General features: G+C 43.2%; 1 protein-coding gene across 1 annotated transcript in view; it reads right to left on the bottom strand.

Annotated features, from left to right (window-relative positions):
* ARHGAP20 (Rho GTPase activating protein 20) overlaps nucleotides 1-15,941 on the bottom strand; it is a 63,570-nt gene that overhangs the window by 8,372 nt on the left and 39,257 nt on the right. Inside the window, exons 7-10 of the mRNA XM_049822800.1 lie at nucleotides 13,585-13,662; nucleotides 9,517-9,583; nucleotides 7,398-7,580; nucleotides 2,759-2,937 (exon numbers count right to left, since the gene is read on the bottom strand). Coding sequence (XP_049678757.1) covers nucleotides 2,759-2,937; nucleotides 7,398-7,580; nucleotides 9,517-9,583; nucleotides 13,585-13,662 — 507 coding nt within the window. The remainder of the gene's footprint in view (nucleotides 1-2,758; nucleotides 2,938-7,397; nucleotides 7,581-9,516; nucleotides 9,584-13,584; nucleotides 13,663-15,941) is intronic.

Raw genomic sequence — 15,941 nt, 5'->3', positions numbered from 1 at the left:
ATTCCCTCAGAAATGCTGTGCTGCCACTGCTGAGCACTAACCTCCTGCATGATCTTCCAGGATCTGTGCAAGTTTTAGCCAAGTCATTTAAATAAATAAACACTCTGGTATGGGAAAAGGAGACTGGTCTACCTAATCCAAAGCTCTGCGTGTGACAGTGGCCTCAGCCAGACAGCACTTTGCAGGAAGGTATGAGACCCTCACTGCTCATCAGTGTGTTCAGCACTATCACTGATCAGAGGTGAAGACTTCTGTTCCATGCCTGGATGTCTGAAAAAAAAGAGATTTCATCTAAGCTGGAAAGTGCTTTGTTTGTTAATGTCTATCTGCACTTCTACAGCAGATCAGAGTCAGATTTTTACCTCCTCTGCTTCTTGTGAGTGGTATCGTACTCTGGAAGCCACTCAGGGCTGTTTTAGCGAGCTCACCTCTGGGGCAAGGTGTTCCCACCTGGGAAGTCACCCAGAGGGGGCTAAAGCTTGGCTTGCAGCTCCTCTAAAGCCAATGAGGCTGCAAAGGAGTAAACAGGTAGGCAGTCCACTACATGAAATATTTAAAAGGAAAGGGAAAACAAGCAGATTCCTGCCTAGCTTTTAAAATAACAGGAGGGCCTGATTTCTTCTGCTGTGTAAGAGAGGAAAATGAGCAGAAGAGGAAATGCTGAAATCGGAGACCTCTCCTGACATAATATGTACATGAGATTTTCCAGCTGCTTAATTCTCTGTGGTCTCGTGTGGGTCATCTCTCAGACATGCTGGTCATCTCTCCCCAGGCCTGCTCCAAGCGATGTGGAACTTATCATGTTTGTCTCTTCCAAGGGGGAAATGCGTGCAGACAGTCTCTGGGATTATGTGCATGCACACAGTGGCCTGAGGACCAAGTTACCAAAGAGATGGCAAGAAATGGGACACAGGGGGAGAGTCTGTCATCATTAAACCAAGTTACTGTAACAGTAATGGCTAAGCAGTGGAGTTTGGTGACTTTCCTAGTCCGGGCTGTAAGGTAGGTCTTCCCAACACACAGCAGTGCAAATAAGTCTAATGGAAACCATTATTTTTACTTTTCTTTTTTAACATTTCTTTCTTGTTCTTGCAGAAGTTGAAAGCCAAGCATTCATGTAAGTGCAGACACTTCGTAGGATCACCTTTACGGCAGCAGGACTCATGGCAGCATTTCCATTTTCTCTGCAGGGATTTAGAGCTCTGCTTTCAAAACAGGCTGAGTTCCACAGCACAGGATCTTAGCGCATGAACAATTGATTTGAAAATATATTTTGAATAAAATACCCACAAGATAAAACTGGGAAGCCCCTCTTAAAGTAGTAAACCCAGACAAAATTACATGAATGAGGCTAATGGTGTAAGACAATTCAGTGTGGCAATGGCTAAAAGAGAGCCCTTCAGCTGCGAAAGCAAGTTTGAAGCTCTGAAGCAGAGGTATCAAACATGCCTGCAGCATTCATCCCTGATATTTTCCTTCTCTTGTAGGTGAATCCCACACAGTCCCTCAGATGCAGTATTCCATTCTCCAGAGATGCTGCATGAAATCAAAAGTAAGTTATATTTTGTGGCATAAACACAGTGGTTAAGATTCAAAGCACAAAGTCTACTAAGCTGTGAGTCTATGCTTAGTAACTTTGGGTTTTTTCAGTTAAAAATTTACTAATATTTATGTTTTGGAGAAATTTCTGAAATGCAGCATTGGCTCATCTCTCAGAGAGAATGAGGGACCAGATTCTTACAGAGTCCATCTCTGGAGGGCTTACTTAAATAACCTAAATGGTAAAAATGCACACTTCTCCCGCAAAAGAAAATAACAAGTCCACACTATTAAAAGACCTGAAGAGTCCTGGTTTGATTCACTATTCAGGCAGCGATAAAGGAGCACATCAAGCACAAGCTTAGGAGACAAACCATCTCTCCCTGTAAACTGCTATAACCCCACTGATTTCAGTGGGGTTCTGGCAAGCTGTTCCAGCTGAAAGTCGGGTTGTTAGGATGAGGGGCCCAATCCTGCGGGGCTCACTCCCACTTTGTAAACATTTCAACTGCTGCATTGACCAAAGGGCAGACCTCAGTCTTAACCAAAAATGCCACACATCTGCCTTCATTATGCCTAGGAACAGGCTCTAGGACAACCTTTTTCATGTTCCTGAACTGGTTTTGAGAGCACCCACAGCACTGGCACTTCCTCGAGACAGGATGAAAAGAAACTTCTGCAGCCTCTGCCTTCCCACCTATTTTTGCGGTGGTGCAGTCAGATCAAAAATGAGGGCCCAGAGTGGTTGCCTGCCCTCGGTTGCCTTCAAGAAAGGCTCTGAAACTGTCTACTTAAGGGCAGGTAGCATTTGTATGCACACGTGGACTGTCTATACGGGACAGCAGATGCCACATTTATGGAGCTGGGGATTTTAGAGAGATCTTGGGAGTGTTTTAAAAAGTATGTGTGAACATGGCATTTAGTTACATTGAGTAAGTGAGGATTAGGGAACCAGCCTTATAGTGTGGGCTATAAAGAAGAAATAGCCCTGAGCAGCAGACCGATCACATACATTTCTCAAGCTGTTTGTTATTAACCAGGCCTGGCCACAGCATATGTTAAAAACCAATGTTCTTGCTGAGAACCACAAATGAGGTTTTCTTCTGGTTTCTCTGCCTGGGTAATTTCAGTGTCGTGTTTACAAAGTGTCCCCATGTTCTCATTCACTACACAAAGAAATTCCACCACTATAAGAGCCAGCCCTGAGCCTGGGACTCACCAAGAGGGGTTTGGGCAGGTTGTCATCCTCACAGATGGCTGTTAGCAAGAGGCCAAAGAGCTTCCCAGGAGCAGCAGATGTTGAGGAGAGGGGTGCATTGTCCAAATGAGTGCCTGGGCCACGCCAAAAAGTCCAATTTATGATAGATCTTTTCCTTTTAAATGACTTTTGGCTTAAGTCTGGGAAAAGAGAAAGGTGTTTATTAGAAGAAATGCAGTTCAATTCTAATTCCAATATTTGTTTTGTGGTGGTTGCTATAGTTTCAAGGGAAAAAATGTCATGAACTCAACCAACTCCCTGGCATCCATCTCAGCCTAATCCACCATGCACATACCTGTGCGTGTGTGTGTGTGGAGAATGTGCTGCCTTACCCAGGCTCTTAAGAGGATCACCAGCATCTGCACTGCACTGCTGGGCCACAGTGTCAGCACTTACCGCTAAGTGAGGGATGGCAAACCTCAGCCCGCTGACTTCACACAGAGCTGGAGTGTGCTAAATAACTCATTTCCCACCCACAGGTGTAAAACCACAGACCTTATTTGGAAAAAAATAATACATAAACACCACTGCCCTCACCTTGGCTTGCTGTCCGGAGGCATCCTAGTTCTCCTGGCAATGGGGGAGAGCACCTGGTCTCCTCACAAGTAACACCAGAGAATGAACTAACGGGGTGAGACATTTTCAGACTAGGAAAAGTCACCGCCTTTGCTCTCTTCTCCACAAAGCAAGAGTATCATTAAAGTCCTCGCTCCAAGCATTTGCTGACCATGGCCCAGGGATGGTGCCTGCCCTTTAATCAATGCCTTCCAGATGGCATTTCAGCATGCTGCCAACACGCTGATGGGCTCAGTTTGTCTTCATTTATTTTAACGTATTTCATGAGATATTTAAAGAGCACCAATAATTGAAGCTCTTATTTGCAGTGTATAGAGAAGGAAATACTGATATTGGAATACAAAAAGGGTTTTTTTCATATGACCTTTCTCAACATCAGCCAGTGTAAAGTCTTCTTAACAGCATGGGCTACTGCTAAGGGTGGGTTGAGGCTGTTTATGATGAAAGTGCTAACTGGGAAAAACTTATTCTAATATATTTTTCCTTTTCTAGATGTTTTCAAAGCCAGTCAGCTTTGATTTAGTTGCTTGCCTACCCTATGCACCTTTCTATTAGCTGATTTTTCCACCTGGTCAAACATTTTGCTTTCTACTCTTGCAGAGGGCAGAGGGTAGAAGCAAAGCTTGCAGAAGTAAGGAGTGTGGTATAATACCATTTTTTTTCTCTCCTATGCTTTACTACATTTGTTTTTTAGCCCAAATAGTGATTTTCATTATATGTCATTCCATTCTAGGAGATCATGCTCCCTTTGGGAATGGGTGGAAGTCTTTTCATTAGAGGCTTATAGGATGAAAAGTTACAGTTTAACTCAAAATGTGAACATATGAATGTGAAAGCCTGATGAAAAATTCTCTTCATAAAAAATAACAAGGAGGATATACATTTTAAGCAGTCCAAAGCTTCATGAAATATAAGCTTGGCAGTGTCTAAGGCTTTACTTGACATGTCGTGTTTGTGGAGAACATGACTAACCTGTAACTTTCAAAATGACATTTTTTTCTTTTAGTTGAGCTGGATATTAGCACATGAATATGGTTTGCTTCACTTGGAGTTCTATTCACACAACGGCAAATACATAATGGTGTTTTCTTCTGGCACCCCTGTAGATCTCAGTGGAAGTAAAAATTAAGAAGAGATGCTATTTTGGAGAACAAGGGATAGCAGAAGTGAAAAAAAAAAAGGGTCTTAAAATTAGGAACTTTTCTTAGTGGCTCACTTAGTTTGCTCCACTCTTAAAAGCCATGGCTCAAATGGACAATGTGAGCAAGGGGTAATTGTGATGAACTGCAGCTCTCTCCTGGGACAGGAAGGAAATCAGGGTTCTTCAACATACCAGAGCAGAAACCAACAACTGATGTACAGCAACGAAATGCCATGACGCTTACAAAACTAACATTCACTGAACAACAGGGAAACTCATCCCTTTCATACCCCCTTTTCTAAGGGGGTTGAGAATTCTTAAGGTAAAGGGCAGATGAGAAGGGGAGGACGTACACTTTCTTCTCTTGAACCTGTGCAAAGTTACAACACTAGGAGAAGCCCGGCCTCCTCTCAGCCAAGACAGATGCCAATTATTGCTCTGCTGAAGTACTACCATACAAAAACATCAGGGCTTTGCTCTGGTGGATTATTCTAGGCCACAATCAGGAAAAAAGCAATACTTCTTTGGTTGCAGATCTTGCTCACAGCACCCATCTATTCTGCTAATATTTTACATGCAGGAAATTTCTATTCATAGGTAGTATCCCAGCCATGCAAGTGGCATTTCCTCTTCTTGCAAACTAATCAGAAACTTCTAAATAAAACCTCAGATCTATTTAACAAATGTAGCATTCTTTCTGATCAAACCTCTGTCAGTTTTCAAAGACCTTCTTTCTGTATTGAGACCAACCTGTTGAAATTTTGCTTTCTCTTTCGACAGATGATTAAATAATAATTTGGATTACAGGCTAGCCACTGACAGCAGTCGGTTCTTTCAAGTTAAACTTTAAGTGAATCAGTATTTACAATACTTTGTAGACATGTGCTCATGAGCATTACTTAACGGCTATGTTTAACCGGTAGGTGACCATTCCTGTTACGTGCTGAAAGGCTGCAGGAGAGGCAACAGAAACACTCCAGTTCTTCCACACAGTAAATTCTTCTGTACTTTTTTTAAACCATCCTGCCAGGACAGCTGATGCAACTACACCACCACAGTTGGTGTCCACACAGCTACTTATTTGACATGACGGCCAGTTGTCAGTCATGTCTGCTTGTCAACACCTACAATGCTGCCTAACCATGGTGCATGCTGGTACAACTGGGCAGCTACCCCTTGCTGCCTCCAGAACGGACAGCATGTCCAGCACAGCGGTGTCAGTGCACAGAAGTGATGGCAGGGAGGATAACACAGCATGTGTGGCAGTGAAATGTGGGGTTACAGACTCCGCTCCCGGTAAATTTGCCCTGTATGTGGTGGTGTGCCTAGTGGTTACCTAACAACAACACAGATTTTGGCTTGCTGATCTGAAGATGAGCCCAAAGACAGATCATAGCCTTGGCTTGCACACAGGTAATCTTTGCCATTTTCCAAAACTGAAATAGGTAAGAAGGAGTTAGGACGAGCACAACGACCAGCGCTATATGCAAGATAATCTGGTTTGCAAGCAGCCAGACCTATACATCACTTTAAAAGGTTTTGTCTGATAAAGTAGGAAAGGTGAATGGACTAAAAACCTCTTTCTCCCACTTAGCGCAGTCCCTGTGTATGACTTGCAGGCTGCCCCAGGCTTCTGCTGCCCCAAAGCCAGCCTCGCCTCCCCTCCTGGGGCTTGCACAGCACCACTGACAACACATCTGCATTAGAACTTTACAGGCCTGATTTACATTTCTATTTTCTCTTGCCAGTCAATGTCAGCTGCCAAGCAGGGCCTGTAAACCTAATTACACCCCTTTGCTAGATTGCCTCATTCTTAAAATATGCCATGAAGTAATATATGATACAAATTACTGGGGAGGGGGATGAAGGCGTGTGAAAAGGAAATTAATTTATATAAAATGCAATCAATTTCTGGAATAATTTGTAATAGACACTGGTATAGCTTCATTATATTTAATTTCTAAAAATGTTACAAATGGATTCTATTCATATATTGTGGGAGATCTTGGCTATTGGGGAGTGCACAGGATAACAGTGTGCATGTTATTTTTATTATTATACGGTCATTAATGGTGAAGTAGGGCAGAGTTCCCCACCGAGCTGAGTATGCCAGTGTGTTAAGCACAATAAAACCACACCATGGGATGCATCCTTCCCCTACAGAGTTTTTAGTCTAAAGCCCCAATCCTGTAAAGATCTCGTTTGTTGTACCCCTGAGCAGTGAGCAGTCATTGTGTCATTGACAACAGAGTGCAAAACAGAGAGCAGGCGCTCATATTTCTGCAGCATCAAAGCCAAAGGCAGAAGGAAATATTACTGTCTTCATTTTACTCAGAGAACTGAAATAAAGGAGTTGTATTCGCTCACTTCATCTAGGTACTCAAGTACGTGCCTAGGCTTTGCCACGTGAGGGTCCCAGTGAGGCAGGTGTGTAGTCCTAAGTACTTTGTCGAGATAAAGGATGCTGCCAAATGTTGCATGGGAATTCTGTGCCGAAGTCAAGCCTTGACTCCTGAACCGTAAAACCGCTCTGCCTTGCTACAGAGCACAGCGAGGGCTGCAGAGAGAAGCTCGGCTAATAGACTTACAAAAAATTGCAGAGGAGAGATCTTGTCTTTCTTTCACTGGTTTTAGAGCAACCATTTGACAGGCAGCTTGTCAAAATGTAACTTACAAAGATGACACGTATACAACAGCACACTTAAATCGGGGAGAGCTACACTGCAAAATCCCCCATGCAGCTGGAAGGTACATCTGCGTGCTCCCCTTCGCTTTCCACCACCTTCATATCCCGGCGCGTTTGCTTTCTGTAGCAGAGCCGGGCAGGTAGCCGGGCTCTGGGCGAATGATGCTGGGGCAAGGGGGGCAACGGGGGCAACGTACCGTTCAGCTGCGGGCACACAGCCAGGCGGCTTGGCTTCAGCACAAACTGGCACTGCAGCTCCTGGGGCAGCTGCTCCGTCAAGAAGGACCCCTGAAGCTGCCTGGGGCAGGCACAGTGCTTTGATCCATGGGGCATAGCGTCACGGATGTGGCTCATTTTAATTCCAAAGGGATATTCATGTCCTGTTCAAAGAGAAATCATAATATTCTGTGTTGGATTGACTGGAGGCTTGCAAAACTCCATCTGCCTTGGAGGAAAAGCAGATTTTGCATACTGGCCTGCAGCACTTTCTCTCTCGGTAATCTCAGAATTGATGCTTTTCTGCATATTTACGTGGACATAAATCATATACTGGCAGACACGGAGTTACTGTGTTTGGTGTAGTTAAACAGATATAAAAGTAAAATCAGGCCTATTACAGCTGTATCACATAAAAGCCCATGAGAAAAAATAAAAGTTACTACTTCTGAATTAAATGTTTATTCTTTCTACTGCTTTACTTGTGACACTGAAAGTTTAAGTACTGGTTGCTCATATCGTTCTAGCGAGAAATGAGATTTCGGCAGCAGTCAATTTTCTGCTGAGCATGCAAAACCAAAAAATCCAGTGTGAAAGTGATCTTCCCTCCCTCTCCATGGTAAGTGCAACAGCCATCAACTCAGTCAAACGAGACACAATTATGGTTCCTGTCTGAGGCTGAAACGGGAAGGAAACGTTAATCATAGGGCTAATGTAAATGAGCTACACTCGGCATTAACCAGCATCTTTGGGGACTACACAGAGGCGATTCATTTCTGGAGGAGCTTTCAAAAATGCCACCAGGAAGATATTTTTCGGACTTGCCTAAAGACCTGGTGGTTGAAATATATTAAATATGGGCACAATGATAAGATGTTTTAGTTAACTTGCACTTAGGCTTGAACACTGATAGTGGAAGAGATGTTATTTGAGATTATAGGTAGTGTGAAGCAGAAGCACAGTCTAACTCTGTTTCTGATGTCTACCTGTGATAAAAGCTGGCTTTATCTAATAAACCTTTGCATAAATATCAAGAACAGCATCAGTTTTAGATCAGGTTCTTCTTTTCCAAGGATTGTAACTTGAAGTGAGAGAGAGTCAGACAATTAGAAAGGCCTTTCCCATTTCTGAATTCTCTGGTTCTATGTTTAAAACCAAATTTTATCTGAAGAAGTTACACATAATAGTCAGAAGGACAAAGTCTGGTATGTTTCAGAGACAAACCGGTTTGCACTGTCTATGAGGTACACAAGTTAGACATTTTATAAATGTTAATGTTGTCTGACTCCAGCAAAGCATTTGTAGCTAAGGCCGCTTTAAGAAGGAATGCTAAGATTTACTGGGGTTAGATTTGCAGGAGGAAAACAGAAAATCCACAAATTTTTCTTGTTCTAATCATCTGTGAACTCATATAGTGCAAGTAATGCCAGGCTTCTTACAGGGAAAGGTTCTTAATAATGGGAAGGGATTTGTTCTCAGTGAATCATGGGCCAAAATCGAATCACTCCATCCAATCACTTCAGAGCTTTGGGTTGATTCCTGGGGAGGAAAGGTCTCAAAAACCATTTTAGAAAGTGAATAACCAATAATTTTCTCCTAATCAGAGGGGACCTGTCAGCCAGTAAGAGAAATACAGGATTGGAAAGCACCTCTTGAATCAGTTAACTTGAGTTGTAGAAGAACAGAACATTTCTCAAAACCCTGCTGACTTTTGCTGAGGAGGGGAGTAAACAATGCTATGGAAGTGTAGGAAGAAATATGGTAAAGTTGGACTGGCTCCAGGAGAGGAGGTGAGTGAGTGGAGAGGCTGACTCTGTAGAAAGACTGAGACTCGTGCAGCAAAACTGGGGCAGAAATAAATGAACTTTTTTAACTTCTTAGTGACAAGCAGACAATTGCTCTTCAAAACAAAGGATCAGCATCTGACTAGCTCCCCAAATAGGCAAAACTGCGTGACAGGGAAGTAAGAGAAAAAACCAGGAAAAAACCCAAAACAAAACAAAAGAGGAAACTGCATTTCAGTCTTCTCTGTATTTCTTGCTTCCTTCAGCACTAAAAACTGAGTGAATGTTGAAAAACAAAACCATACCAAGGACTTACCAATAAGAGGGTAAGGAGCATCTTCTCTTCCTGAAATCACCCACAGCTTATAGTCTTTTTCAGAGCCCTTTAAAATCAAAATTAAGAATAAGTTTGCCAGCCATTAAGAACAGGTTTGCATTAGGTTTCTCACAATATAAGGATAATCTGCACCTTGCCAGTGGGGTCAAAGAAATCCCCTTTACTTCTGCAGTACCCAAATTTGCCACCAGCAAAGCTTCCAAATTGTCTCTGTCAGATGCAATGTGGTTTATGTGACCACGGTCCAGCTCTGAGCAGTGAGAGGGGCTGGACCCCATCATTTCTGAAGGAAAAGGGGGAGATTTGCCCCAGTTCTTTCACTGCTCCTGAAAGCAGAGGGATAGAGGTCAGAGCCTGACAGGACTCAGGATGGCTTCTGGGGCCAGACCAAGATGTCAGCCGTGCCAGGCCCCCCCACAACGTGGCTGAATCGGTCCCCAGCCCGCATGCCTCCCCACTCCCAGGAGGTGGGACACGAGGCAGCCCCCAGCATGAACGGGACCTCTGGCCCCGGGTGCTGCTCCTGGCCCCCAGCGCCTCTGTGCCCCACTTCTCCCCGTCATCGCTGAGCAGCACCCAGCCCCAAGGAGAGACAGGTCTGATCCCCCAGAGGGATTACAGATAAGCAGCATGAAGCAGAGACCTGCTGCAGAGTGTGTAGCAGACAACGGGCCGTTCGTGTGAGCTAAGGTGACCCTTCAGCTCCATCCTGAGTATCAGGGCAATCGCATCCTCCAAGACATGTTCTGAAACAGGAACCCCCAGACTCACATCCGAGACCCCTGCTCCACCACCTCCCCAGCTCCTCCGCATCCCCTGCAAGCAGGAGGAGCTCAGGCTTGCCCGCCAAGAGCATCCTATGCCCTGCGCTGGAGAGCAGGGCAGGAGCACCTTCGCCTGAGACCTGAGCCCACGCTGATGATGCCAAGGCGAGGATGGCACCCAGTGGGCTCCTGGCACTCAGTGCTGCCGCAAAATCTCCTCCTAGGGCTGCCGTCAGCCCTTTTGTGCAGCCCTTTTGTGTGCAAGGGCTTGGGAGCGCTGGATGGTGCTTTAAGAATGCTGAGCCCTCTTTTTAAAAAATTTACAGTGGGAGAGGATAAATTTACATCAAAGGAGACAACTTCCAGAGGACTGGGGAATGTGAACATCTTTGGGAAAAGCTGTGTAAAACTGCTGATTTTAAAGCAAATTCTAAATATCGCCTTGAGCATAAATACACAAGACAATGTTGCAGTGTAACTGAAGAAGGAGAATAGTACATTATTTCAGATATGACGATGAGACAACAGAAATAACAAGAATGACATTTAATATAAACTACTCTCAGGACAAAAGCAAGTGGATAAATACACTGTGTGAAAAGTGGTCTATTATACCTTAAATCCCTTTTCAGTGACACTGCTAAATCAGGATAATTAAAATCTATAAGTTTTCTGGCTACAAAAGATGATAAATACCTCACGACAGTTTAAATCCTACCTCCTTTTAAACAGATTTGCCTACTATCCTGCATTGGCTGGATCTTCACCCAGTGTCCCCAAAGCTCTAGAGACTCTTTCTACTTGCTGCACGCACCGGGTGTAATGCTGATACACCCAATAAAGCCTTTGCAGTTTGGTCGCTGACTGACAGAGCTTTCTGGCCCATATTAGCACTGCTGTTAAGTTAGCTAGCAGGGGGCAGAAGGAAAATAAATAGGCTTTGGAGACATCTCTGATGCCTCAGGGCAAGCAGCCAGGAGCAAATAAATACAGCTGAGGAGCACAAGAAAGGGTATTTACTTTTCCTTTTAAACATATATATGAAAGGGTTCGTTGCTGTGAAGGGGAAGCAGGGGAAGGGGAAGAACTAGCAAGCACAGTTTCAGAAGGCAGACTGCTCATCTCTCGATTGCAAATGTTGTCCTTTATGGGCTTACGAGGCCATTTGTCAGCATAAATGTGACTGTCCCAGAAAAATCAGGAAGTGAACTTACGGAGCTAGGAAACCCAAGGCCCTTCTTTCTGCCCCACTTGATAATTTGGAACAGATGATCAATGCCATTTTGCACAAACTAGTTGTCATTTTACTAGAGAAACCACAGAGGGAAAAACCCTGATGTGTTAAACCAGAGTGAACTCAGCCAAAGTAATAGCCCCATTAATCACACAACATGTGAAATGTAGTTTTTATAATTGCCATTGAAAAGTCATAGAGCTCCTTTCAAGTGGTTCTCTCTTGACATAAATAAAAAACCTCAAGACGGCGCATAAGGAAAAGCTTCCTCGCAGTCAGAACAATCCTTTGAGGGGGTTGGGTGTTTGATTGATACACAGGCTACAGCTTAATTTATTTAGCTTGTTTGATTTTATTGCTAATCTTATGATATGCTTCTAATGAAAAAGGCCTTATGCTACGAAGATGCGGTGAAAAAATGTAGTATGTTACTTGGGCAAATAATTCCGCAGGCAAGATTTTACATCTTTTGGATGGCTTTCATTCTTTTTCCACTTGAAATAAAAATGTAAAGAGGAGGAAACGGTTGATTGTAATACACACAAAAGAACACAAAGCTGAAAACTAACCAGCTCCTCCGCCTGCTCATCTCAAACAAAATATTCTCTTCCAATACTACCATTTTCCTATTTCTTCTGTACACAAAACAAGGAACTGCAAATGACACCCATAAAATGGGTAAAAATGAAGCACATCATAATAAGGACTTGCAGTTGTAATATAGCACAGTCTCTTGATTTTTGGTGCAGACTGAGGGAGACAATCTGCAATTAAAATCCTAATTTTAACTCACATCTTATCCTTTTCACCTTGCAGTCCCTTCATCAACTCCAGACCTACCTTAATTGGACAGACTGCTGGATCCTGAGCTCAGGCCAGAGCCCCAGCTCTGGTGTAAATGGGATGACTGAGCCATAACAAGATGACTAGACAGAAATCGCTGTGCCTGGGAATACCAAGCTAGCAGAATAAGCCCCTGGATGCATTAAAAGCCTGTATAAATTAGGGATAATGAATGCTAGAGAAGACAAATTCTGAGGTTACTCCAACTTTTGCTGGGGGTCTCCAGAAGCCACAGGGAAGCACAAGAGTGGCATTTTGGTCATATTCGACTCCTTACACTCAGGGTTGCGGTAAGGAAAGAATTGCCAGATTCCATGCAATGAGATAAACATATGCATCATGAGTAAGACATTTAAAAAAATCTTGGTACCCAAACAGCAGACTGACAGGCCAGTTAAAAAGCTGTCATCCAGGAGCTTCAATGACCATCAGTGTTGGTTGGAGCCACATTGTGAAACAATAAGAGAAACAGAATAAAGGAGCCAGAACTCTTGTCCCTGGCACTGATTTATTACTACACCTAAGGCACCACCATATCTGGTTTAGAGCAAAGGGAGCCAGCTGAGGCAGTACTTGATCTATTAGGAATTGCTGCATCTACTTGGTGCACCACCCTGCATTATCATAAGTCCTGTAAAAACCTTTTTCCAAAACAGCTTCAGGACATTGCTTAAATTGGGTGCATTCAGATTCTGTGCAATCACTCAGTTATATTCATATCTCACATAACACTAAAAGTCCGTGGATATTTAGAGTGTCTGATTCGGACACTTGAGAGCAATGCTTGTACTTGTAATCTGGGGACACAGCTGATCATGCATGTTTGCACATTTTTAAACCAACTAAAAGCAGGTCAGTAGGTTTCCTGTTCACAATGAAGTACGCAAAAGGAGCTGTATCAAACTTTCACTTCTTGTGTCAAGATATCTCCTCTCAGGCATCAGCAAAACAGATTTAAAAGCAACTTCAGATGTGATGGATCCTTTACAGGGATGAGAGACTTATTCAAAACTTTTAAGGCACTTGATGATCACTGGAGGTCTATATATTAACAACGCACTTTTGCTTCATTTCAACAACACTGAATTGCTATGATAAAGGATTTAATTAATGTTCATATCCTAAAACTTGGAAACAGTGCAAGAGAAGATTTGATTATTAAAAGTGACTATAAAAAGACTCATTAAAACTGGTGCAAGGACTTACGTTAACTCCCAGTTGTTGCAGGGCCATCAGAATTACATCATTTGCTGTATCAACATTGGTTACACTTAGGGTTTTTGACTGTGAACAGAAAAAAGGAGAAGGGGAAAGTGGCATTAAAAATTTGGATTTGCAAAGAGAATCTGAAGTGCAATAGCTCTCCATAATTCATTGTTGGAAAAATTGAGAGCATCCTGTTAAAATTTTACTTGATAAGTAAGTTATACTACATAGATAAAGATCCACCTGTCTGAGACCGAGGTTTGATTCCTCTGCTTTGTCACATACTTTCTGTATTTGCTCCCTGCTTCCCCAACAGCTCCAACAGAAAGAAGAGTGTCGTGATTAGTGGGTATGAGACCTCCACATTAAATTCGGTGAAAAGACACAGCCACTAACTGCACTTTAGACACTGCATAAGGAAAGTGTATGATTTGATTAATTTAAAAGCATGCAAGTTTCCTTTGAAAAAATGAAACGTATCAGTGAGATTTTTCAGTGAAATAAGAGGTTCTTGTATCAATTGTTAATTGTTTCTGTCCTTTTCTACTGAAGATCTCCCTGGTAAGAAAATACTGTATACAGGCTGTTCATCTCTATATCATTTGCCACATTCTATATAGATTTCTCAAAGACAGATTTGGCTTAGTACCAGAAGCACTTCCTCGTGGTAATCTTTCATCCAGTTAAAATGCTATGTCTCCAGCATCCTCCAGAGTCTGCTGATAGGCGGTATGGAAAAGCGTGGATCAGCAGAAACACTGCTTTCTAAATAGCTACGGCGACCAGCACGAAGCGCCAAGCTTTGTGTCGGAGGTAGTGCTGCCTTCCACAAGGTAGTCTTTCCAGAGTGAGATTTCAGCACCTGCTGCCTGGCACCAGTATTACTCCTGTACAGCTGGGCAATGCTCTGTACCTCAGCACCATGGTCGCTCTTATGCAGGGCAGTGCATTTCAAATACACCAGGATTAATGACTCCATCCTCAGCCCCACCAGAATGTGGCAGCACCACTGCCATCACCTTGCAGAAGCAAGAACAAGTGGGGAAAGCATGTCCAGAGTGGTTTTGGCTTGCACCATCAGAGCCACGCTGGCCTCACTTCCAAGCCGACAGGCAGCTCCCACACATCAAGCACAAGTTACTAAGCCCTCTTTAGGGGCAGGCTAGTTTGGCTCCGCTGACAAGACTACACGGCTTTGGATTGCAGCTGGTTCATGGTCAGCCTAAAGCCCTGGCAGAACAAACGCATGCCTGCTGCAGCAAACCGCCCAGGCATATCCAATGGCCCAAAGAAGGGAAGGTGGCAGAGCCGGGATGTAAATGTTCACTGCCAGTCCCAAGACAGTTTGCTATACCCTGCTACCCTGTGTAGCATACCAATTTTATACTGGCCATAGGATGTTCAGGTGAAACAACCCCTTGACATTTTGCATTTAGAAAAGATCTGAGCTGTACATTTGTGTAAGTCCCTGATGGTAACAAGCTGCCATGGCAATCAAAGGGAAGTAGTGAGAATACTGTATATCTTGCTTCAGGACATGTCTGAATGCTCATACCATAAAAAATTTAACATTTGCCTGAAGCAATGACATCTGGCTCTCAGGAGTAGGTCAGCACATTTGCATAAGTTTTGCTCTTGGCTAGAATATAATAAAATGGTTTGTGCCCTGTGTTCAGTCTTCCCTACCCTCCAAAAATGGAATAATTCTTGGGCATCTCCAGCTGCTGTAGCGCAGGGACCACAGTGCCATAAGAACTATTTGCATCACAAAGTTTCCATCTGCTCCTCCTCTGTTTTATTATTGATAATAGCTAGACTACAGTGTGTTGCTTCTAGGACTGTCAGCATCAGGAAACTGTATTTGGCACATGAGCTAATTATAGCTAAGGAGAAAAGACATTTTAAAAAAAACAACAACAAACCCTGGTACAAGAGGGCAACACCTGAGTGCACGTATGATTTATAGACATTTACCCCTGAGCACATCTTGATCTGCATTTGAGCTATCACAGTTATTGTTATTGTTTATTAACATTTGCCTTAGCAACCTGGCAATTCTAACTATTATTGTTTACCTTAATAACAACTTTCTAAAAAAAAGGCAGACTCCTTTATGCTTATGTCTATGCAAATACAGAATTCTAAGAGGAGATTCACTGTTGGGCAAAGACCTCCAATGAAGTCTAACTTCTGTGAAAATTTCTCGTGTCCTTGCAAATGCTCTTTAGGCTTCTGAGCATGAAATACAAATCTTAGAAGCACAGTTAGAAAGAAAAGACAAATGTATAAGAAGCAGAGGAAGAATGGATGGATTATCACTGAATGCTAGGGTATCCCTAGGGAACTGGATACGTACA

Source organism: Accipiter gentilis, chromosome 19 (genome assembly GCF_929443795.1).
Source record: "Accipiter gentilis chromosome 19, bAccGen1.1, whole genome shotgun sequence".
Classification (NCBI taxonomy): Eukaryota; Metazoa; Chordata; class Aves; order Accipitriformes; family Accipitridae; genus Astur; species Astur gentilis.
The sequence above is the reverse complement of the archived record's forward strand: the minus strand, read 5'-3'. Positions and strand labels throughout refer to the sequence as shown.